The 23,178-nt window shown below is 48.7% G+C and overlaps 1 protein-coding gene across 7 annotated transcripts in view; it reads right to left on the reverse strand.

Annotated features, from left to right (window-relative positions):
* GRIK4 (glutamate ionotropic receptor kainate type subunit 4) overlaps nucleotides 1-23,178 on the reverse strand; it is a 427,994-nt gene that overhangs the window by 81,658 nt on the left and 323,158 nt on the right. For all 7 annotated transcript variants that reach the window (XM_084782224.1, XM_084782226.1, XM_084782227.1 and 4 more), the window contains 2 exons: nucleotides 18,664-18,816; nucleotides 17,793-17,897 (listed from right to left, as the gene is read on the reverse strand). In XM_084782224.1, the coding sequence (XP_084638350.1) occupies nucleotides 17,793-17,897; nucleotides 18,664-18,816 (258 nt within the window). The remainder of the gene's footprint in view (nucleotides 1-17,792; nucleotides 17,898-18,663; nucleotides 18,817-23,178) is intronic.

The raw sequence follows: 23,178 nt of genomic DNA on the forward strand, positions 1-23,178 counted from the left end.
ATAAAGAAATCTATTTTACACTTCACATATATGTTTCTTTCCCCTGTGATGGGCTGTTGTTTCTTGCTTCAAACAGGACAACTGATTCTGAGGCCCTGTCTTCTTGGAATTGAACTGGGCTTAACACCCCTGGGAAGAGCAACCAGTCAACTTGTGGAAGGAAAGACTGGACAAGGGGCAAGCAAGGCTATGAGGGCTATAGAGGATGGGCTCTGTGGCTTGAATAGGAGCCCTCCACGGTCCTTTGAGAAGCGATGGCTGTGGTTGAAATGCATATCAGGCACTGGGATTTGGTCTGCCACGTGGTCCTCAGTCAACATGAACAAGCTGGTCACTACAGGAAGTGGCTGTCCACTGGCATCTGCTGCTGCTTCCTGCCCTCACTCTGCCCTCAGTGTCTCACTTCTCAGAACTGACGGGATGTTGCTTGGAGTCAGGAGGCCTGACTATGCTGGTGCCTAGTGCTGGGACCACAGGACCCTGTGAGCCTCTATGCTCTTTTTGGGGACAGGCTAAGCCTCTCTGTTTTGGTCCTTACAAAGCATCAGCAGGCCATGTCCCCAGAATCTCCCTTCCAGCCACAGCACCCTCTGCTTAGAAACCCTACAGTTCTTTCCTATTTTTGGTTCAGAGACAGAGACAAGAAGCCACACTGCAGCCTGCTGGACCCACAGTGCCCCCCATGCCTGCTCTCTGCCTGCTTCCTATCGCATCCTCCAGTCACTCTCTGCCAAGGTCTTTGCGTGTGTTCTTCCTTGTCTGGAATTCCTCAGCCACATGACCTTCTGACTCCAACTCTCCTTCAGCTAGTTCAGGGCAAGGCTTGCAAGCTTCATTTTTGTCCACTGTTTGTTTCTGCAAATAAAGTTTTATTGGCATACAGTTTGGCCCATTCACTTCTGGGTAGTCTGTGAAGGCTTTCATGCACAAGGGCAGAGTTGCAACATAATGCTGGGGCACCTGCAAAGAGCAAGCGTTTACCATGTAGATGTCACAGAAAATGCTTGTTCACCCTCATCTGCTTTTCGCCTGTTTCCTTTAGGCCTCTGCCTGAAGACAGAGCTTTTTTTTTTCTTCTTCCAGGAAGTCTGCCTTCTCTTCCATTAGCCTTCTGAGCATTTTGTCCATGCAACATTGCTGACTGCCTGTCTGTTTTATATGCCATAAGCCTCATAGGAGCAAAGATCGTGGCTTGGTTCACCTGCCCTCTTATTGAGCCAAGGGCTTGGCTCAATGCCTCATGCCTCATAGATGCTCAATTAAATATAACTGAACAAATGCACCAGGAGCTTAATCTCATTTACTCCTCAGCATATCTACAAGGGGTAGACCATTTTATACTCATTTTAAGGATTTTTTAAAAAAGCTCTGCATACCAGCAAGGTTAGGTAATTAAAATCTCCATGGTCACACTCCGATAAGCACCACAATGGAGATTCAAACAGACTTTCTCAATCACCAGAACACATGCTCCTAACCACCGCATTATCTAGTTAGAAAGGGTCAAGACCGTAACCATGGGAACAGGCTTAGCACAGTGCCTGGTGCTGGCAGGCATAAACTTCACCAAGTCCCTCCCCCTCTCTGCCCACTGGTTTCCTTCTCAGCTGTCAAATAGGAGCCCCCCAGGACTTTTTTTGGAGGTCTAGGGGCTTGCAAAATCATCAGTCTCAAGGCTAGCCTTCTTTGCTGCTTCTGGGAGTCCTGAGGCCCCTTTAGTTTGCAGCCCCTCCCTACTGCCTTAAGGTGCTTAGGGGCATCTTTTGACCACTTTGTTCTTTCTTAAGTAGGTAAAAGGGGATTGGTTTTTAAACCCCAAGGGACTTGCTCACATCGTTTACCCACATCAGCGGATGTGCACACAACACTGGAACATTTAATAGTTTATGCACATTTAGACAGCTGCTCTTTGTACTCGGCACCGCTGGGACCCAGCTTCTTCTACGGGGGCTGATGAAACCCTAAGCCCCACTCCAGAGGCAGAAGCTTCAAATACTTATTGATCTTTGCTTGCCGGGCCCTGGCCCATGTGGTTTCCTTTCATAAATTTCCCTGCTTCTGTGTAGCAGCCTTGTCATCATTCCCACCTGAGAAATGCAGGCTCATCAGTACTTTAAAAGCAGGAAAAATGCTTGAAGTAAGTACACTCGTATGAGTTTTTGTTCAATAAATTAACCAAACCAAGACTCAGGAATGTCAAGCAGCTTGCTCATAGGAGTTAAAGCAAGACTGGAACTCGGAACCTATCTATTGCTTTACTAATTGGTTTAGGATGGACGTAGGCTATATTGACATTGAAGCCTGGGCCTTCCCTCCTGCCTCTGAGCAAAGCGAGCTCATTTGTTGACTATAGTCCTGAATGGGGTCAACTTAAAGGACCCACATGAACTCACTCACCTGTGAAGTGAAAACCAATGACAGAACCTACACATATGCTGCATCTTGAGTCTAGAGTGAACCCCAAGGACCTGTGTGTTATAGCTGGTGCTGTTGGGAGGGGGTGGAAATTTTAAGCCACGACGTTCCCTCCTCACCCTCTTTAACTTTTTGATCATGATCGTGAAGTGAACGGCTTTGGTTCTCCACCTCACGTCCCCTACCATGACTGACCAAAACAGGCCCAAAGCAGCAGGACTGAGCCCTTCGAAACTGTGAGCTCAGATGACCCTCTTGTCTTTAAAAGTTGACCGCCTCAGGTTCTCATGATAGTAACTGTGAGCCAGCTGGTGTGATATTGGGCAGCGTTCCTGGTAGGCAGCTGATGGGCCTTTGCTGAGCTGCAGGCCATGCAGAGGTAGAGAGCATATGGCTGTGTATGCAGGAGGACAGCAAGTGATCAGCAGTCAGGATAACTGGACTCAGGTTCTACCTTCCCAGTCATTTACTGTGTCAATTTTACTACCTAAGATATGCCTACGTTTCCCCAGCCTTCTCCGCTTATGGGGATCACCTGGGGGTGGATCACAGGTGTGATAAAGTCAAGGCCAAACAGATGCAAGTTCTAGTCTAGTTCCTCCCTTTCTAGGGTCACCCAGAGTTTTGAATCAATCACTTTTTAATGTTCCAGTTCTGAGTTCTAAGCTGAAGTCCGCACTCTGAAGGATGCTTATGACAAAAGATGTGCATCCGTGAGTGCCTAGGGTATTGGTTCTCAACCTGTGAACCTCAACCCATTTGGTGGTCGAAAATCAGTAGGAAAATCACAGCTATGAAGTAGCAATGAAAGAATTTTATGGTTGGTGGTCACCACACCGTGAGGAACTGTATTAAAAGGTCACACGCTGCATTAGGAAGATTGAGAGCCACTGGCCTAAAGCTTCTTATGGCATGGAGAGGTGGCATTCAGGTGTAAGACATTGTGGAGGGGCGGGGCGGGGGGGGGGGAATCCCATGGATGGCCTGAGATGGGTTAGAGTTCCACGGCCTTGGTGGGACAGGTATATAACGTGACAGAGATAAGCTTAAGGGGCTGGGAGATGGCTCATTTCAGCAAACAGGAGGGTGTGGGTTCTCACCCACATCCATTCAAAAGAAATCCCGGTGTGGCAGCCCATGCTGGGAATCGGAGACACGCAGATCCTTAGGGTTTGCTGGTCAGGCAGCCTTGCCTAAGCAGTGATCCCTAAATCCTAGTGAGAAACCCTACCTCATACCCAAAGGACAGCAGTACCTGAAGAATGATACCTGACGGTGACCTCTGGCTGTCACACATACATGCATGCACACCCCACCCAAACATACAGACACATACATATACACATAAAAACTATCAGATCAAACTCAGCCTCTACCTCCACCAGGAGAACTTGGCATATGGTAAGTGATGGCTAGTAAGTACAGTGTTGACACCCAAGGGTCCCTAGTGTTGGTCACTCCTTGTAACTAAAGATTATTAGAATATTTGTGAATCAGTACTTCTGGGCATTGCTTCCGTGCCAAAGCTCTGGACTAAACATTTTATTATCTTATGTCATCTTTCCAACCATACTTCAGGGAGGTTCTGCTACCATCCCCATCTTACAGATGATAAAGCTAAGATCTGAGTTGGTCCCAACTCAGACGGGACCATCACTATAGTAAACTGTCCTGGGATGTTGTAATCTCTCTGCCTGTGGATATATGGTTAATAGTTGGGCAAATATTTGAATCGTTACTCTATCCAGGGGTACTTGCCATAGACGCTCCTACTTGAGAGCCCTTTGCATTTCCTTGCTATTGATTCTGACTTATGTAGAAAAGAATATCTAAAGAAAGGCCCAGAAAAGTGAGAACAGACTATTGTGGAGATGGTGAGCAGCAGCAGACTTGGCCCCTTGACCTGGCTGTGCTGTCAACCCCCTCCTTTGTTTGGGCTTGGCTTTCTAAAGCTACGTCTTGCATGCTAGTCTCCGAGAGAGGGCTGCCCATCCCTGCCTGGGCCCCAGGTTCCTTACTCACTCCTTGGGAATGCTCACCATGCTGGGAATCACACAACTCCTTATGCCATCACTTGTGCTAAGTCCGTTTTCCCCACCAGACATTGTATTCTTTGAGCGACAAGACCCCTGTCCCCAGTAGCAAGTGCGGAATCAGCACTTACTAAGTTTGTGGCTTAGTTCTCCTTCCGTGGCTTCGGCTCCCAGGCTGCTGCCTAGCTTATGATAGATGCTCAGTAAGCCCTGTTGGGCTGAATTCTGAAAATCACCTAGGCAAGTCACTGTGGTTTATTCTCCAGTGATCATACCTTAAAAGAAGAATATAGCCTATCCTGTTCCAACTCAAAGAAGAAGCTTAATGAGTAGTTTTTCCAAGTGCCTTGAGACTGAACCTGTGAGAGAGCTAGGTCTGAGAGGCCATGGGGGGAGGGGGGCCGGGAGCACTGGAAGTGCAGCTGCCTGGGCACAAAGATGAAGCAGGTAGCCATTTAACCTGAGTCGTGACAGAAAGGACTCCTCCATCCTATGGCAAAACTGCCTCAAAGAAAGGTAGTAGGGGAGAAACAGAACAAATGTGGGACCTCAGGAAACACAAGCAAGGATGAGAGGCAGAGCCTTGAGGAAGAACGACAGGTGTCCCTAGAAGGAGAGACTTCTTCACAGGAAGGTCTCCCCAAGGTGGAACATGCTCTTCCTATGGGTAGTGAGTCCTCCAACATGAGGTACTTAAGCAAGACTCCCTTGTGAGGATGCGCTTGCAGGAATCCATGCAGTTCAGGTAGAACACTGGCTTACAAGGCTTTTGCTATGCCATCTGTCCCGCACCAGGAATGCAGGACTTAGGTTCCATCTCTACACCAGGGCAACCGAGAGGAAGGCAAGGCCTTGAGGGGCAAATAGGGGCCTTGGATATAGGTAAGGAAACAAAAGAGCAAGACTATGGTGTGGTGAATGCAGGGGAAAAAAGGTGCTGCAAGAAAATTCCGATATTCCCGTTGGCTCGTTCCTGGTCGTGTCTCCTGGCCGGGTTTCCTCTTCAGATGAGTCTCACTATTTGTTGCTCCTCTGATCTGTATAAAGCTTCCACACACATTCAAATAGGGAATAGCGGACCTTCCCTCCCAGGACAAATATAGGATTAGATTCCTATGAGCTTCTGATCAGAGCATTCATATCAACCCATCAATATGTAACCGTATTAATTTATGTGCATCTCTGCCTCATCTAATACACATTACTGATTCACTAACTCTCACAGCAGTGCCGGAGGACAGGCTTGAGGGAAGCTTATGAAACATAGACCCTCTCCATAGAGCACGCTACTCTTTTTCTTGTGCATGGGAACATGGGACGGCATGTCAGCATTGCATTGTGGGAGTTAGTTTAAACAGAAAAATTACTAGGGGAAGTGTTCTCTCTCTCTCTCTCTCTCTCTCTCTCTCTCTCTCTCTCTCTCTCTCTCTCTCTCTCTCCCTCCCTCCCTCTCTCTCTTTCTCACATACCTGCACAAGTACATGCACACACACACACACACACACACACACACACACACACAATATTGCACTCAATAGTCTGAAAAAGACACTTGATAGTATTAGCACTGATACAACCCAGCTGAACATCGCCAAGTTCAAGCTCAGCTGGGAATGCACACACGGAGTGAGTCAAATTTTTGCCTCTCCACATGCCTGTAAAATTGCTGTGACTATTGATGCGGGGTTTGCAAAGAGATTTCATCACACAGTCAAACTTGCAAATACAGATCTCACAAATAATGAGAACCAATTAGACTCATCCATGCTGGGCCGTTTGTCTGTCACCAAGATGTGCTCAGATTTTCAGTCGTGATCTCCAGCCTCTGGGATGTAACACGGGATTTAGTCACCATTCTTATTGCCAAAAAAAGCCCCAGCCTTGGCTGTTCTTGGAGAGTGTAGTAACAGATAAATATCAGACTCAGAGGACCTGTGGTGCTGAGGACAGCTGGGCTGGCTCTGATTACAAATGACACCCCGATGATTCTCTCACAGACTGAATGGGCCCCCAATTATCAGTGCTTGCGTAGTAAAACTTCCCACAGAAGGATCAGAAGGATGCATGGGTCTCCTATCTGTTTGAGCAAGTTGAAAAGATTATTTTACCTGTATCCCAGCTCCATCTATTTAAAAGTATCTTTTTTTTTCTTTTTAGAAACAGGATCACTAGCCTAGGATCCCTATGTAACCAAGGATGACCTTGGACTTCTGATCCCCCTGCCTCTGCCTCCCACATGCTCGCATTGCAGGCATGTGCCTCTGTGTCTGTTTATGTGGAACTAAAGCCCTAACCCGGGGCTTATGTGCATGTTAGGGGAAAACTCTCTCAACTTAAATATATCCCCAGACACTTTTTTCTGTTTTCTGAGACAAAGTCTTAACCTGTAGCTCAGGCTAGCCTTGAACTTGCTTTGTAGTTCAGGCTAGCTTCAAGTTCATGGTCCTCTAGCCTTATTTCTCAAGTGCAACAGTTATAAGTATAGGCTACTGTGCCTGGCTTTCCTACCTAATATAATTGAAAATCTCCCAGGCTTTCTTTCAAGTAGATTGGGGCTGACCCCTTGGCCTTTCTCACAGCGCTACATGACAAGGACATGGCAGTCAGCAGCTGGGGAGACTCCCTTGCTGCTCTCTCTCTCTCTCTCTCTCTGCCGCCCAGAAGACTGAAGGCATTTCAGTATGAGCTGCTGAGGAATCAGAGAGCTCAGGCATGTTCAAGACTTTCCACTTAAGATAATTCTGGCCAAAGAACATGACAGTCGGGTCATGCGGCTTCATTTGTTTAACTCACCGGGTAAGAAGTGCCCTGGAAAGGCAGTTGTGCTGGTCCCTCACCTCTGAGCTCTGGTTCCAAGGTGCCAACTGAGTTAACACTTTCAAAAGCATCTAGACTGGAGAAAGCTGGTCACTCTCCATCTTGGTGCTGAAATCAGGACAGCACTGTGGCTTCTGGGCTCTCAGCCTGGGGCTCAGAATGGCCTGTCCTGACCCCTATAGCTGGGTGCAGGCTGGTGGGTCAGTAAGAGCATTATTTGGGCTTAACTGCACTCTTGGAAGAGGTGGGATTTTTAGTTTGTGGGTATCTGTTGCTCTTCTCTGGTCAGTGATGATCATATCCTGTGTGCCTTCATACGGGCTTCTCCTAGAAGTAGCCGTAATTCAGGTTTCTCTCACCTTTATAACCATCCAGAGCCACCTAAGGTGGGGCTGAAGGTCAGAGACTGACACAAAGGTCCATTGAGAAAAGCCCCAAATGAGAGAGAGAGAGAAATAGTAGGAGGCTGCTGGCAGAACCAATTCCAGGCAAGCATGTGTGCCTGGCACTGGCTGGCTCTCATATGCCCTCTTCCAGGGTTGTGTGGCTCCAACAGGAACAACCCCACGTGTTGAGCCTTCCCTCTCCAAGGTTGTGTCCTTCTCTCTGCCCTGAACCATGCCAGCATTTCTGGGACATTATAGGAACTATTGCAAAGCGAGTGAGATAGATAGTTAGGCATCGCCATGTGAGACAACAGAATTAAAAATTGCACGGTGTAGTAGAACCAACCCTCAAAAGTATAGCTAAAAACAACAGTTCATCTTGTTCTCAATAATTACATGATGCCCAAGAAGGAGGAATCACGATGTTCCTGATTTTACCAAGGAGGAAAGTGGGAAGCCAAGTTAGGAACCAGGAGTGCGGGACTCAGCCCTGCATCTTCATATTAGGTCACATCACTGCCCCTCCACAATCCACCTTGCTGCCTTTTCCTAGCCGGCCTGCCTGTACCCCCTACGCCTCTGGCCCTGGCTTGCTTTCTATTTGAGGGAGCTGGATGCCACAGACTGTTTCATGGCACTGAATTAGTAGATCACTGTCTTCCAGCTTCCCCCCCTGCATGAGTTGGCTGAAAGGGCTCAGAAAGTGTCGCCAGGAGCTGGCAGACTTCCCTGGGGCTGATGTCAGGGAAAAGCGTGATCGGGCACATGACAAGAAATAGATTTCAAACGCGGCACTTTAAAATCCCGCTCCTCTGCCCAAAAACCAGCCCCCTGTTCAAAGATGTAAGTACCTCTTAATTTGTTTGCCGGCTGATGTGTGAATAAGCTTCTGCGGCTGCTGAATTGTTCAGCAGAGCCGATAAACAGGAGTCCCTGTGCTCTGGGGAAAAGAATCAGATGTGCTGGGGACCAGAGAGGCTGAAAAGAGAACAAATCCTTTAGGAAACAGCCCCTCAAAGCCAGCTTATCTGCTCCTTGACCTTTTCCCCTTGTGGCTGCTGGGGGTAGGGTTGCAGGGCGGGGGACAGGCAGAGCATCTCTCTTGGGAGAAGGCATTATAGAACCTGTTGTTCAGTAGGGGGGCCTGTACTGAGCGGAAGAAAATGGAAAGGGAAAAAGAGATGAATCAGTGATTCCAGGGACTTTTCGATTCAAAAATGTAAATGCCGTTGCCTATGAGAGTTTTGGTACGTGGAATTCTCTTGGAGAAAAAAGGAAGCAAGTGGCCCAGAGGTTCTGGGGTTCTGATGTCCCTGTTGGCTCTGAGCTCCCTAAGATCTGGCAGGCACACCTGTATGACTCCTGCACTGTCACCTTTCCAAGGCCCCATGAGTACTGAGTGTCTCCTCTACTGCCACACCCACTCTCTGCTGGGCAGGCTGGACCAGACTCACAAGTCCTCAGTCCTGGGAGGACGGTGGTGGTGAGAAGCTGCCATAGCAGAAGGAGAACAGTGGCAGAGCAGGGATGACAGTGATAGCCTTCTGAGTTCAGTGGTGGAGTGACCATGTCAGAAATGAGGTAGGCACGGGTGTGTTTCTGAGGCAGCCTGTCTGTCCAAGGCCGTCGTCATCCATGACCACTGGGGCAGAAGGTAGAATAGGAGAGGAGAGCACAGAAAGCTCACTGGAAGGCCCTCCACTCTCCCAACAAATAGATTCACTAAGCGCTTTCGAGCCCAGTGAAACTCTCAGACATCACTGCCTTTCTGGAGAGCTGGCCTAACCGACGGCCACCGACGACGGCCACCCCTAGAAACGGATGACATTCTAAGAGACAAGAGACGGTGTGATGACTATGTCAAACTCCACACCAATCCCCCCTCTCCTGCCTCTGTAATTAAAAAGAAGAAACGAGTGGCTTTTGGGTCACCTTCAAAGCTTCCCCAAGCCACCCTCCACTATAAAGAGCTGCAGCCCAAGTTTCTTCATCAAAGACAGAGCTGGCTCTGGCGGCAGGGGGGTGGTGGTGGTGGGGGGAGGTGGGTTGCAGCCCCTGTAAGCTCCCCTGCTGACCCGCTCTCACAGGTCTGTCCCCCAGCTGGGGAGCTGGCACTCAAGGCTGCTGATTTCCAGAAATCAAACCGGGCTCCAGCGCCCTGAGCCAGGTCTCGGCAAAGACAGCTTCAAAGGATCTGCATATTTATGGTGAACTCCTTCCTCAAATTGAAAATGTATTAGACAGTGACAATCACAGGCTTCTCAGAGCTGCCTCTCCCAACTGGCAAGCTATCTGAGTGACAGCTGTTCACTTGAGGACAGAAACGGACTGGAACTGTCACAGATGTGGCTCAGATTAAGAAGGGCTAGGGATAAAGGTGTAGACCTGGTCAAGACCTCTCCACGAGACCATGACACCCTCTGTATTGTACTCAGCTGCCACATACAGGCAGTGTGTGTGTGTGTGTGTGTGTGTGTGTGTGTGTGTGTGTGTGCAGACTCACTGACAGGCAGGGCACATTCGATTGGTTTTGAAGCAGGGGATGGGGTCAGGAGGGGGGGAAGGTTGGGAACCCCAGCAGCAGGTCCACTCCGATTATCTTCAGAGGAACAGAAACCCCTTCCTCATGGCTGCTGCTGCTGCTGCTGCTGGCTGTAATAAGAAATTCTGCCACTTTTGCAACCCCTCAGGGGTACTGTAGAGCCAGGACTTCAACTGACAACACCAGAGGATCTTAGGAAAGGGGGCAGAGCTGCCTCTGTCTGGGCTGCCTCAGGAAAGACAGTAGCTAGGGAAAGGAAATAGAGGGAACCTGCCCTGTATAGCAGGGAGAGGGGACCTGCAAGACCTTTAGGAAGTTGGCTCTGGGTTTCCTTGTGAAGACCCTGAATGACAGAGTCTCCTGCTTGCAAGAGTGTCTTGGATAAGCCATCTCATCCATCCTCCTGCCTCTGTTTAGAATAGCATTGAAAACAATCCAGAAACAAGCCCTTTGAACGCTGAGCTCATCTCTGTTTTGGAAAATAAGGCTATCTGTTCACAGCCTCGTTTTCCCGGCACTCTCCAGGCCAACCTTGTCAGTTTCTCCATTTCTAAAGAAACAGAGGCAAATGGATCAGCTGTCCCAGGAAAGGCTGGCCTGGGTCTAGTTACTATGGAAAGTGTCCACACAAAGAGCTGAGTGTGTTTCTGGGAAGTCAGCAAGTAAAATAACTAAATGACCCCAAGGTCTGGAGTTCAGAAGGAACAGAACATTTGAAAAATAAATTGCAGTAAGCAGGCTAATGTGGCAAATGAGAAGTAAGGATTGAGTCGGAGGTGACTGGTAGTTCCCCATGGACTTAGTGCATCCTGCCTGCTGCCTTGTGCGTTGCAGAGCACTGGCAGCTCCCAGTCCTTTCTTGGTAAGAGAGCAGTAAGCCGTGTTCCATTAGAAACAGGTACAGCCCACTGCTCAGCGAAGGATAAAATAAGTGGCATATAATCAGAGTACTCTAAGGCAATTGAGGGCTGCAATTTCAGCCCCCTAAGATCCCGAGCTCTTAAGTGGAGCACAGCTCTTTTATCTTGCATTCCCAGCCTATGACAAAGAGTAGATCTTAAAAGAAATTTTTAGGCTAATTCAGGAATGGAAAAATGAACGAGTGAAGTAAAAGCAATCTGTTTTTACATATCTGAAGATCTGGCATGGAAGAAGAAGCAGACGATTCCGGAATGTTCCATGGGGCAGAGTTAGAAGGCAGAGGTTAACCCAGTGCTTGGACCAGTCTGAACTGTATCTCTAAAAGGGTTGCTAATTCTGCAGCCCAGGATGGGGGCTCACAGAGAGGCCGGGGTATGTCTGCTGTGTCCCAGTGCAAACCGTTCTTGCATGGGTTAGAAGACTAAAAAAGCTTGAAGGTGTTCTCTGGCTCCGTGTTCTGAGTAAACACTGTATCATTGAAAAGCCCTGGGTTCTGAGGAAGCTCGACCCAACTGGGTTCTTGAGCCTGCCACTTCCCACCTAGATGAAGATGGATATGTTTCTTTATCTCTCTGCCTTAGTTTTTCCACCTACAGGATGAGAGAACAGCTTTCATGCCAGGCTGATAAAAGAATGTAAAACTTTAAATATATATGTACACCACCCAGCACAGTACATTATGTAGGCGACAATAAATGTTAGCTATTATTATGATGTCAGCAGAGCCAGCTTTGCACATAAGTATAGCCATTCAAACACAGTGCCAAGCAGAGCTATTTTCAATCATCTTTGGATCCTGTGAGACCAAATATGAGGAGTTGCCATCATCACTACACACACACACACACACACACACACACACACATACTCCTAAGCCCACCCCACTTGGGATACACAGCGAATCAATGGGGAAAAGGCAGATCTGCATCTTTAGTTAGGGATGTCAAACCCCGAAGGCTTAATTAGACGCTGTTAAGCCATTTCCAAGCCTCAGATGAAAGGTGTGCACATCTTATTACAACACTAACAACGTTGCTCAGGGGACGCTCGCCATCTCTGATCTTCAGACTAAGTTAAATGAAGGAAATTAAGGCTCTCCTAAAGATTTCCTTCTTTTCCTTCTCACTTCTTTCAAGGAGGATTTTTCCCAGACAGAAAGGAAGACACCCTCCCCCCTCCCCACGCATATCTATGGGGGGCAGTGAGAACAAACATAGTAGTTTGAGACACTGAGGAATGGACTTGGCCAGTGCTATTGACTCCTATGCCTACAAATAACAGAGAGATGGTTCAGAATGCCCCCTACAGGACAACATAGGGAGCGCATTCCTCCAAATGGGCTACCGGGGACGCTCCCAAGATGGCAAACACTCTTGATGCAGAATCAAAACAGTAATTTTTAAAAAAGTGGCAGAAAACTAACTCTGAATTCTGAAAGACTATTTTTTAAATGGTAAAAAAAAATCATTTAATCAGCCACCAGCAGGGTATATGGTATTTGGTTGAGACATTTTACCAATTATAGACCACTGGGTCCCTGCGTGGTGCTTTCTAAATAATCAAAACCAGCTCTTAATAGCAGTTCTCCCAGACAGAAGAGGAAGAATAGAACCAAATCCAAGTGAGAAGATGTCATTACTAAGGAAAGCCCACCCCAGTGGGGTGTTACACTCAGCGGGGGCAGATGGCAGCAGAGCAACAGGCCAGAAGCACAGGCTCTGAACGAGGAACTTCAGGTGCCCAAGAGCAGCAAGGGCCAAGCGGGAGCAGAAGGGCCCAGAACATGGGTCTTGGAATTAGAAAACCTTGAAATTCCAAATTCCTGTCTTTCCAAGTTCTTGGAGACAGTGATTTCGAGTCTCTCTCTCTCTCTCTCTCTCTCTCTCTCTCTCTCTCTCTCTCTCTCTCTCTCTCTCTCTCTCTCTGTGTGTGTGTGTGTGTGTGTGTGTGTTGCATGTATGGGAGTGTACAGCTGTGTGTATTCCTATACACACATTTGAATACCAGGGCAGTGTCCTCCTCTGCTGATCTCTGCCTTACTGCCTTGAGATAGGGCCTCTCACAGGACCCGAAGTCACTGTCACATTCTGGTGAGGCTGAGCAGCCAGGCAGCTCTAGCGATTTACTTGTCTCTGTCCTGCAGTGCTGGGGCTACAGGCTTGCATAGATGCACTCTGCTTTTGACATGGGTACTACAGATTTGAACTCAGGTCCTTAGGTCCTCATGCTTACAGAGCAGGCTCTCTTTACCCCCTGAGAGTACAGTTTCTTATTGATGAGCTGGTCTACCTCAGAGGACCATGCCCCAGATAAAGAGTGATCGGCACAAAGCATTACGTGGAGTCGGCTACACAGAGGGTTCTCCATGTTCCTCCTGCTCTTTGTCACTTCCCTTCCTACATCAACATCACCTTGGGTAGAACTGGGAGGGCATCAGAGCAGAGGTACTGACATTCCTCCCATCCTGGGAGAGGAGCCTAATTAGTTATCCCTCCTTAACCCATTTCTTCAGCCTGCAATATGCAGGGAAGGACGCTCGTCAAGAGGCAGAGATTGGGTGGTGATTGGGATGGGACCTGGGGACTGGTGCTAGGAAGCTGCATCTGTGCAGCAGACACATCACACACAGCTTCCAGTTGGTATGCACAGCACCGGAACCAGACAGCAAAGCAACGGGACAGTCGCCAGACTTACTGAAAAGCCAAGGTCGCGGAGGAGAGTCTCACCATCCGCTTTCTAAGTCCAGTCAGGACTGAGTGTCCCTTAGGGTAGCAAGAGGTCAAAACGACAGTCCTCTTAACAGTCACTTGTGTGGCAGATTCTATTCAATGTTAACTTCAAACAGTGGAGTAGGGCACAGAACAACAAACAACCCAGCAACTAACCAACAGAACCAACAAAACAAAAGCTGGTCACAGAACACTCCCCTATTAGTGCAGCACTTGTCAAAGGATGGCCTGCGGTCAGCTCATCGCTCTAATCACCCATGCAGGTGCCAGCTTACTAAGAGATTCCTAGAACACATGGCTTTAGTGAATGAAAAGGCTTGGCTGTGGAGCCTGTGGGGTACACAAACTCCAGGGGTCACCCTTGAGCCTGCTTGTGGTTGAGAAATCTATTGTCTACCTACCACGAGTGGGCGCTGCTGATGCAGAGGAGGCCACCACCTGAGTCCTGGCCAGACTGGGCCAAACATGGTACTTTGAGGGCGGGGCTGAAGATGCTCACCTTTAATTCCAGCACTTGGGAGGCAGAGGCAGGCAGATCACTGTGAGTTCAAGGCCAGCCTGGTCTACAAAGTGAGTCTAGGACAGCCAAGGCTACACAGAGAAACCCTGTCTCAAAAAACAAAACAAAACAAAAACAAATAAATGCATAAATAAAAATAAAATAAAATTCATCACTGAGAAACATTTTAACAGGAAAAAAAATCCCTTCATAGGTTGGGGGAATAGCTTAGTGATAGATTGTGTGCCCAGGATTGAGTATATATGAGACTCTGAGTTTGATCCCCACAAAAATAACCCCTCCAAAAAATCTTTATTAAAATAACCATCCATGTGCTGGAGAGATGGCTTGGTGGCTCAGAGAACTGGCTGCTATTCCAGAGGACGGGGGTTCAATTCCCAGCACCTACATGGCAGCTCACAACTGTCTGTAACTCCAGTTCCAGAGGATCCAACAGCCTCACACAGACATACATGTAGCCAAATGTATGCACATGAAATAAAAAAAATTTTAAAGCTTCTTATTTTTCATTGTGCAACGAATGCCGTTGCCATCTCTGGGGTATATGTGACCGTTCTCTAGTCACCGTTTTGCCTTTATAATCTATAAAGCGATGCAGTGCCTCACGTTCATTTACCTTTTCAATGCATTTCTGAAAGTTATCTTGAAGGGGCTCTCGCCAATAACGTTAATAAATATGTATTGATTTTATCTGTTTGTATTGTCTATTTGATCAGTGTGCTTGTTCAGGGCTCATTTCCAGGCAGATAGTTCTGTTGTCTTGTCTGGTGGTACTGGGGACCAAGACAAAAAGGCCACTCCACCACTGACCTCAGCCTCCTTCTCTTCATATAGTTTTAATATTGATTTCTTTTTAAGAGATTTTCTTATTTATATACTTTATGTATATGAATGTTCTATCTGCATGTATACCTGCATGCTGGAAGAGGGCATCGAATTCCATTATAGATGGTTATGAGCCACTATGTAGGTGCTGGGTATCAAATCTGGGTCCTCTGAAAGAGCAGCCAGTGTTCTTAACAGCTGCGCCATTGTTCCATATTAAAAACAACATTTCTACCAGTTTAAAAAACTATATTTTGTTAGTTCTTTGATAAACTCATACAATGGGGTTTGATAGCGTTGTTCCTCTTTCCCCTAGCTCCTCCCAAAAGTTAGCTTGAGTTGTAGCTAAGACAGAAGCAGTATGAAGGTGGGGTGGGGGTGGGGATGGGGGTGGGGGTGGGGGTGGGGTGGGGTGTCATTGAGCCCCACCAGCTCTCTGTCAACTGGGTAATGGACCAGGAGATGGGAAGTGCTTTCTATGAAGGAGGCACAGGAAGTAGACTCTTTCCTGGAGCATTATAGGCAAGAACAGAGGTCCAAGGTGAGGTTGGCAAAGGCTAGGCACAGGCTCTCCGGAGCGGGCTTGGGGCAGCCTGAGCAGCGTGTGCTAACCATGCCGCCAGCGCTATGCTCCTCAGGCTGGTATCCCTTAGCCAGTTGTATTTTTCCTCGGAGAACTTTGCAGGCTGGCAGAGTGTTACATATGTATTTTTTGCCTGTCATCTGTCCCCTGCCAGAGCATATGTTGCACACAAGCAGATCTTCCTCATCTTAAACCTGTCTCTAGAAGGGAGGCAGCCTGAGAAGACACTCAACAGGTATCACCTTGAAAGAGAGAATAAATGCTCCTTACTTCAGACCCCCCAAGAAGATTGGGGCACAGGGAAAAGTCTCCCTGACAAATTTCCTAGAGGCTGGCAGCCCACTCATTCAGAGATGAGGAGCCACGGAGCGTGATTTGAGTTTAATAGTCCCAAATTGCAGCTCTAATTCTCCCCCCCCCCCCCCCGCCCCACACTCTCTCTCCCTACATTGCTTACTCTCACCAGACTGTGAGTTCTCTCTGTGTAAGGCCTATGCCTGCTTTCCCCGGGCCCAGCATGATGTCTGACACACAGCAGATGCTCCATAAAAGACCTGTTGGGTAAGTGAAAGAACCACCCACCCATCTGACCTTGCTCCATCTGAGGAGATGTGGGGAGTGCCCTCATCCCTTGCATCTCTCCTCCAGAGCTGAGGTGCTACAGACATTCAGCACCTTGCCTTGGTGGGAGCGGAGCATTCTCCCTTTTCCTGGGACTCCTTCCTTCCCTCTCTGTTTTCTTCTAACAGTGACCCTCCAAAAAGCCACTGATGACCTAAAAAGAGTTCTCTGAGGCCCAAGTAAAAGTCAAGGATCCCCTCTTAGATGCAGCGACAGTGGTGTGTGGCTGTAATCCCAGCACAGGAGAGCTGGGGAAAAGAGGCTCCCTAGGTCTTGCTGGCCAGCCAGTCTAACTGAATTAGTGTGCGTTTGTTCAATAAGAGATCAAAAAATAAGGTTGGGATACTCAACACCAACTTCTGGCCTCCACATATATGCTTGTACATGTGTATACATATGAACACACATATGCACATATACATAAGAACACATACATCTCATACAAAGTACCTATTATTATTTTAGGACACGATGCAAATGAAAGTGTCTACTCTGTCAGCTTATGCAAGTGAACACATGCTAAATTTCACCATGGCATAAGGCCTATGATAAGGGTTCAATAGATGACAGTAGCCACCATGATGGTGGTGATGGTGAAGATAAAGATAATTGGTTCTTCCTAATTTGCTGGAAGGGTGGCTATTCAAGCTCCACAGTGAGGCGTTCCCTCATCCACCCACTGTAACAGTCAGGAGATCTTTAATATGCCTGCTCCCTACTGTAATTGGTATCTGGCTCAGCCTTTCCAGCCCTTCCTGCACTGGAGAGGCCTCTAAATAAAAGGAGTTGGTTTTCAGCTGTGGATAGATAGGATAGAGACTTTTAGAGAGACGCTTGGAGTGATTGTCAGAGTCTGTTTCCTCTGATGGGGGACCAGAGAAAAGGGAACAAGAGGGCTTAATGGAGAAGGAAGAACCATACAGAAAACCAAAGAGCACCAAAGGGCATAGCATCTCTGGGTGATGGAAGCAGCAGCAGCAGACAGGAGAGGATAAGAGGGGTGGGCTGGAAAAGAGCAGGGGAAGGGGGCAGTCTGTCACAACACAAAGAGCCGTCCTAGGCTGCGTGGGAGCCACCCTTTGCCTTAGCAGTGGTGTCCCTGGAGTCCAGCAGGTGTTCCAGAGCTGGTGTGTGTGTGGGGGGGGGAATCCATCGCTCCCAGGCAAAGAACAATCCAATCATGGAGAGGAGCTAGGCATTCTTCCTTCTTGACATATTGCTGGCAGAGCCCACATGGGCTCATCTGGGACCAAAATGGATGAGGCAACTGCAGTCTGGGAGCCCAGTTAGAAACGGATACAGCCTGCTATTTGACGGGACACTTGACACTTGACAGCTGGAGGCAATTGGGGCTAGGGACAGAGAAAAGGACAAAGAGAAGGCAGCATAGGTAGGCTTACCTGCCGAAAACCATTCCTGGTGAACTGCAAGATTTTCAAGGCATAGTTGGACCTCTGGCCTTTGCTGTTGAATTCAATGTGGCCGGTAAGACCTTCCAATTCTACCTGTCCAAGAGAGAGTGAGTTACAGCACCAAACAGGCCCCACCACACCTGGCCTCAAGCTAGCATCCTTCTTACATGCTGCTTCACAGGGTTCAGAAACCCCTCTCCTGTCCACTCTGAAGTCACAGAATCTGAGTGGAGGAGGAAGGGCCCCACAACTGGTAACCCAAAAACAACTGTGTGAGCCAACAAGGAGGTACCATACCGACGAGCTCAGATTTGACTCTCCCTGTTCCAGGGGCATGCTGGATCTGTTACCAGTACTTTTCCCTTTTGGGACCCTGCTGACCCTGGGCCTATAGGAAGTCAGGAAACTACTGACTCAGTGTAAAAATCTAATACCCTCCACACTTTCCCTCTCTAATGAGAGATGTGTTCTTTGTGAGAGAAAAACACTGACTGGGGAGAGAACTTAGAGAAAACCAAGCATCAGACGAGAAGAATACAGGCTGAGTCTTTTGAGGGATCCTAGGTTCCAACGTTACAGTCCCTTCCCAGCTGTGCTGAGCTGTGCAGGGTCTACCATTATGCAAGGGCTACTACTGGGCAGGGGCTCCTTTCTAGCTTAAGATCCAAGAACTATTATCTTGGGAATAAGCTGACCGTGGAATCTTACCAAGAGTGTTGAGAATTAGGAGCAAATGGAACCCGTGACCCATTCGGTCCAGGTGATGCGTTTACACAAGGCTGTAAACCACCAGAGAAGCCCTGTATCAAGCACTCCACCCTTGAGGCTGGCCAGGACCAAGCCTTCAGCTGCTCCTCACCATGCGCAGGTAGTTCATGAGGCTGGTGCCATGCTGCCAGATCTGGGCTGAGCCACAGGACAGGGGTTTCACACCGATCTCCTGGCTCCGGTTCAGTTCCTGCACTGCTGTCACCACAGCATAGACAGCGTCGAACAGCAGGGCTGAGGACAGCTGGGAGAGGCAGAGAGAGCGAGTGGTAGTGGGGAGAGAAAGGAAGAGAAGGAGGGGAAAGAGAGAAAGCACCGGAAGGCAAATAAGGGAGCACATTCACTGTCTTCTACCCACCCTTCCTCTGGTCTCACCCACTTCTATCAGTGGTCCACGTCGGCTTTCAGGGTCTTTTCAACCTTCATCCTACTGACAAGGACTGCTGTGGCTTGAAGCATCAAAATGTACCTTTGGACTCCAAATTCATTCTCTCTGTGTCTCTGTGTCTCTTTGTCTCTTTCTCTGTCTGTCTCTGTCTCTGTTTATCTGTGTCTCTGTCTCTGTCTCTCCCTCTGTCTGTCTGTCTGTCTGTCTGTCTGTCTCTCTCTCTCTCTCTCTCTCTCTCTCTCTCTCTCTCTCTCTCTCTCTCTCTCTCTCTCTCTCTGAAATAGCAACTTCCACTGCTTCCAGGAATAAATAAATCCACAGGATGGGAGGTAAGGTCACTAATCTCAGGGGTGGGGAGGAACTTGGCCACTCTCTTCTCAAACTTGCTACCAGGCTCAGGCATAGGCCACTTGCTCCCAGAAGTCACCCATGAAATCATTCCTTCCTACATGTCCCCAGGACTACAATGCAGCGGTACCATTCCACGTGAAGTACATGTATGAAATGCATGGTACATATAAAGTCTGAAGCTTAGTAAAATTCTATCCTATGACAATGGACAGCTGGATACAAAGGTAGGAGCAGGACAGTGATCAGGGTACAAGGAGGTGGGGTGATCTGGAACTAGGAAGGTCTGTGGGGGCCTAAATAGAGAGCTGCCTGGTTGGGCAACAAAGACAGCATTCGGTGGAAGAAGACACATTGGAGCTGAGAGCAGAGGGATCTGAGTAGACGTGGTATTGCACGTGGGGTGGGGAGAAGATAGGTAGCTCAGAGGATGCGGCCTCAGGAGCAAGGCCAGGGGGTGGGAATGGGAAGTACCCACGGAGGGGTGGAGCATGCCCTGGAGAGCATCAGCTGAATAACTGTCCCAGCAGGAATGGAGATGCTATAAGGAGACACTTGAGCCTCTCTTTGGCTATCAGATTACTGAAACAATGGCCTCTAGGAAATTGGTATTTTCTCAGGAATTGCGTGTGAGAAGAAGAAGACTGAAGCCTGGTGGCAGCCAGAGGAGGAACATGTCCCCTGGGAAGAGATTTCACACAGTTTCACAACTTGTCAGATCACCTTACAGGAGAGACTGGAGCCTGGACAATGAAGATGCGTGGGACCACAGCTGGACCAGGATTGTGTAAGTTATGCATACTTTTGTCTACGTAAACCTAAACCTCCTGTCAGGACCCCTGGATGGACTTGCAGGAAGGTTGTTGGTTGGCCTTCTGTGTTCCTCTTCTCAGTGTGGGTTACATCAAGTATACCTTTCTCTTCTTTTCACTTTTACCTTTCTGTTTAATTGGTCTACTGGGGATGGGTGGCAGGACCTAGCTCATTAGTACTGATAGGGCTCAGGCTCTGACTCTCACAACTCCAGTAACAAAATGGGGAGATCACTACAGCCATGGTGATGTTTTTATTTTCCCTATTAAGCAGCTTCTGCAGGCAAGAGACATGCAGGACCTTCGTGTCCATGTGTCACTGGCACATGGCATGAGATCTGACATGTGGTTGGCCCCAAAGACAACCTTTTAATTGTTTTTAAAATGGCACCTTATGTGGATGGGTGTTTGGGTTTTAACTGCATGTATGTCTGTATACCCTGTGTGTACAGTGCCCAAGGAGGCCAGAAGAGGTTTTTAGGTCCCCTGGGCCTGGAATTACAGATAGTTCTGAGTCACCGTGTGAGTATTGAGAATCAAACCTTAGTCCTCTGGAAGAGCAATCAGTGCCTTTAACCTCTAGGCCAGCTAGCTCTTCAGGCCCCAAGAGATAGCTTGATTTGAATTAAGTCTTGGCTGACATCTGCCTGCTGAGTAAAGTCAGTGTTTTCAGCCTTTGTGGTGGGGAAGGTCAAAGGGTCTGGGCGGCTGGAGAGTGTAGAAACACAGCTGACATGTCCCCTGGGGGATGTACCATCCAGGAGGAGCTGTGACTGTACAGAACCTGTGCAAGGAAAACAGTACAGTTCAGTACTGTGTGTATGTGGCCAGCCCTATCCACAGGGCTGGGCGAGGCCCAGAAGGACAGGCAGAATTCCCTAAAGGAGTGATAATGAAGTGCTGGTGCTGGGGGAGGGGAGGGGAGGGGAGGGGAGAGGGCAGTTCCTCCATGGTAGCATGATGTCCTGCCCAGGCAATCAGTTCTCTCTCTGCCCAGCCCTCTTGCTCATCAGAAGATGTGCTGTTGGGAGGAACTGGAAGGCACGCCCTGCATGATGGAGTTCTTAGCCCTACCTTCTGTCTGGCCAGGCTCCAGAACACTGGCCTCTCCAAGGTCGGAGGGAGGCAGGGAGGGAAGGAGGCCACAGCCCTCCAGTCAGAGTTCACGCCATGACATAGCAAGGTGTAGAGGGAAGGATGAAGGACGTAGGAGCATAGCTCTACTCCAGCCCCTCCTTTGGATGTTGAGTGACCCAGGACACCTTGCTGAACCTTGGGCAGGGCCAGCTCATATCCATAAAAAGAGGCAGTGTCCAGTTTGTCAAGGTCATCAGTTACAGGAGTGAGCATTCCTGCAGGCGGGGCCACACAGTCTCACTTCTAAGGAGTTGGCAGCGTCCAGGAAGCAGGTGGTGGGGGACAGGAGGAATAGGATGCTACAAGGCCAAAAGCCAGACTAGACAGATGCCCGCATTTCCTACATTGTTACACGGAGGGCTGTGGTCCCTAATAGGTACCGAGTGTGCTGACGTCAGGTCATATTTCCACACACAATCGCAGGGAAGGGCAGCCCACAGTCCAAGTCCACGTGCATTGCAAAGCCACTTACCCTCTCATTATCTCCCTCCTGCCCTCCCTCCTTCTTACCTCACCCCCCCCCCTCTTTTCACTGCTGCTTCTTTCTACTTTTATCTAGACCCTGCCATTTGGCAGGTCCTACCTATGTACGTTAACATCTCCCCAGTCTATGTAGATACAGTCAGAAAAGCCATGGAGTCCCCGCTGCCTCCATCAAGTCTCCCGTCTTCCCAACTCCATCTGACGTCCTCTGTGTGCCTTGGCCTTGGATCCACCTGGTGACCTGGAGTCTAAGCCAATAAGGGTCTCCAAATCCCAATGCCCAGTTCCAATAAAAGAGTGGAAACCGTGCAGCCCTGCTGAACTGGCCGAGCAACCTCACCGCTCTGAGCCCCCCCCCCCCACTATCCAGCCACTGCTTCCTGCTCTCCTCTACCCACTGCCCTTGTCCAGGTCACCTAGCTCCTTTTTCAAGGGAGTTGAGGCTCACCTGCACAGCATCAGCACGGCTTTCCCTTGCACCTCGCGCTGCCTCCCCGGAGCCCATGTGGCTCTCTTATTAATGGCTGCTCACATTTCCTTGCTGAGAGAATGTATGGGAATGATGGATGCTGTAGATGTCCTTCCCAGCTCAGACCATGGCAATGAACTTACTGCTCTCGGCTTCTAGACCCTTCAGTTTGGCTATTTATGTGGTACTGTAAAGCAATTCCGACACACCTTCTCCCTTGCTTTATAGTTCACCTCCCTAGTCTACAGTCCTCCACATCACAGGGCTTTGGCTGCAAGGGACCCTATAAATTCATTGGTCCAACTCTTGTGTCCAGTGAAGAAATGAGACTCAAGGAGTTCTTGTCCATTGACACACAACAGGGCAATACAGGGCCAGGGCTAGTCCCAGTTCCCCTTTGTCCCATTGTCTTTGTCCTCCCTGATTTTTTCTTTTTTAAAAATTTATTTTATTATTAATTATGTGTATTTGGAGGGAGGGGTATGGGTTTGTGAATGCAAGTGCCCACAGACAACCAGAAGAGGAAAAAAAAAAAGCATTGGGTCCCCTTAGAGCTTGAGTTACAGGTGGTTGTGAGCCTCCATATGGGTGCTGGAAACTGAACTCAGGACATCTGCAAGAGCCTCGGGTGCTCTTAACTGCTGAGACATCTCCCCAGCCTCCCCAGACTTAATGTTGTGCCTGCCTACCTAGCCTTCCTAGATAACCCGGACAACCCTGTAGGACACAGGCACTTTATCAATAACGGATGGGAAGGCAGAACATTCAGGCCGGGTCTGAAGGCAGGGAGGTTGAAGGCTGGATGAAGTGATGATGCCTGAGGTCTTGGGTATCACTCAGCTTACCTCCTGGCCTCATTGGTTAGCTGTCCTTGTGCCAGTTAAGATTGAGCCATTAGCCAGTGTTGCTCGCCCCGAGCCCATTTTCCCCCTTCTTCCCATTTTTCTTTTTTTTAGGTGTCCTCCCTCC

Source organism: Acomys minous (genome assembly GCF_964271855.1).
Source record: "Acomys minous genome assembly, chromosome: 5".
Taxonomy (NCBI): domain Eukaryota; kingdom Metazoa; phylum Chordata; class Mammalia; order Rodentia; family Muridae; genus Acomys; species Acomys minous.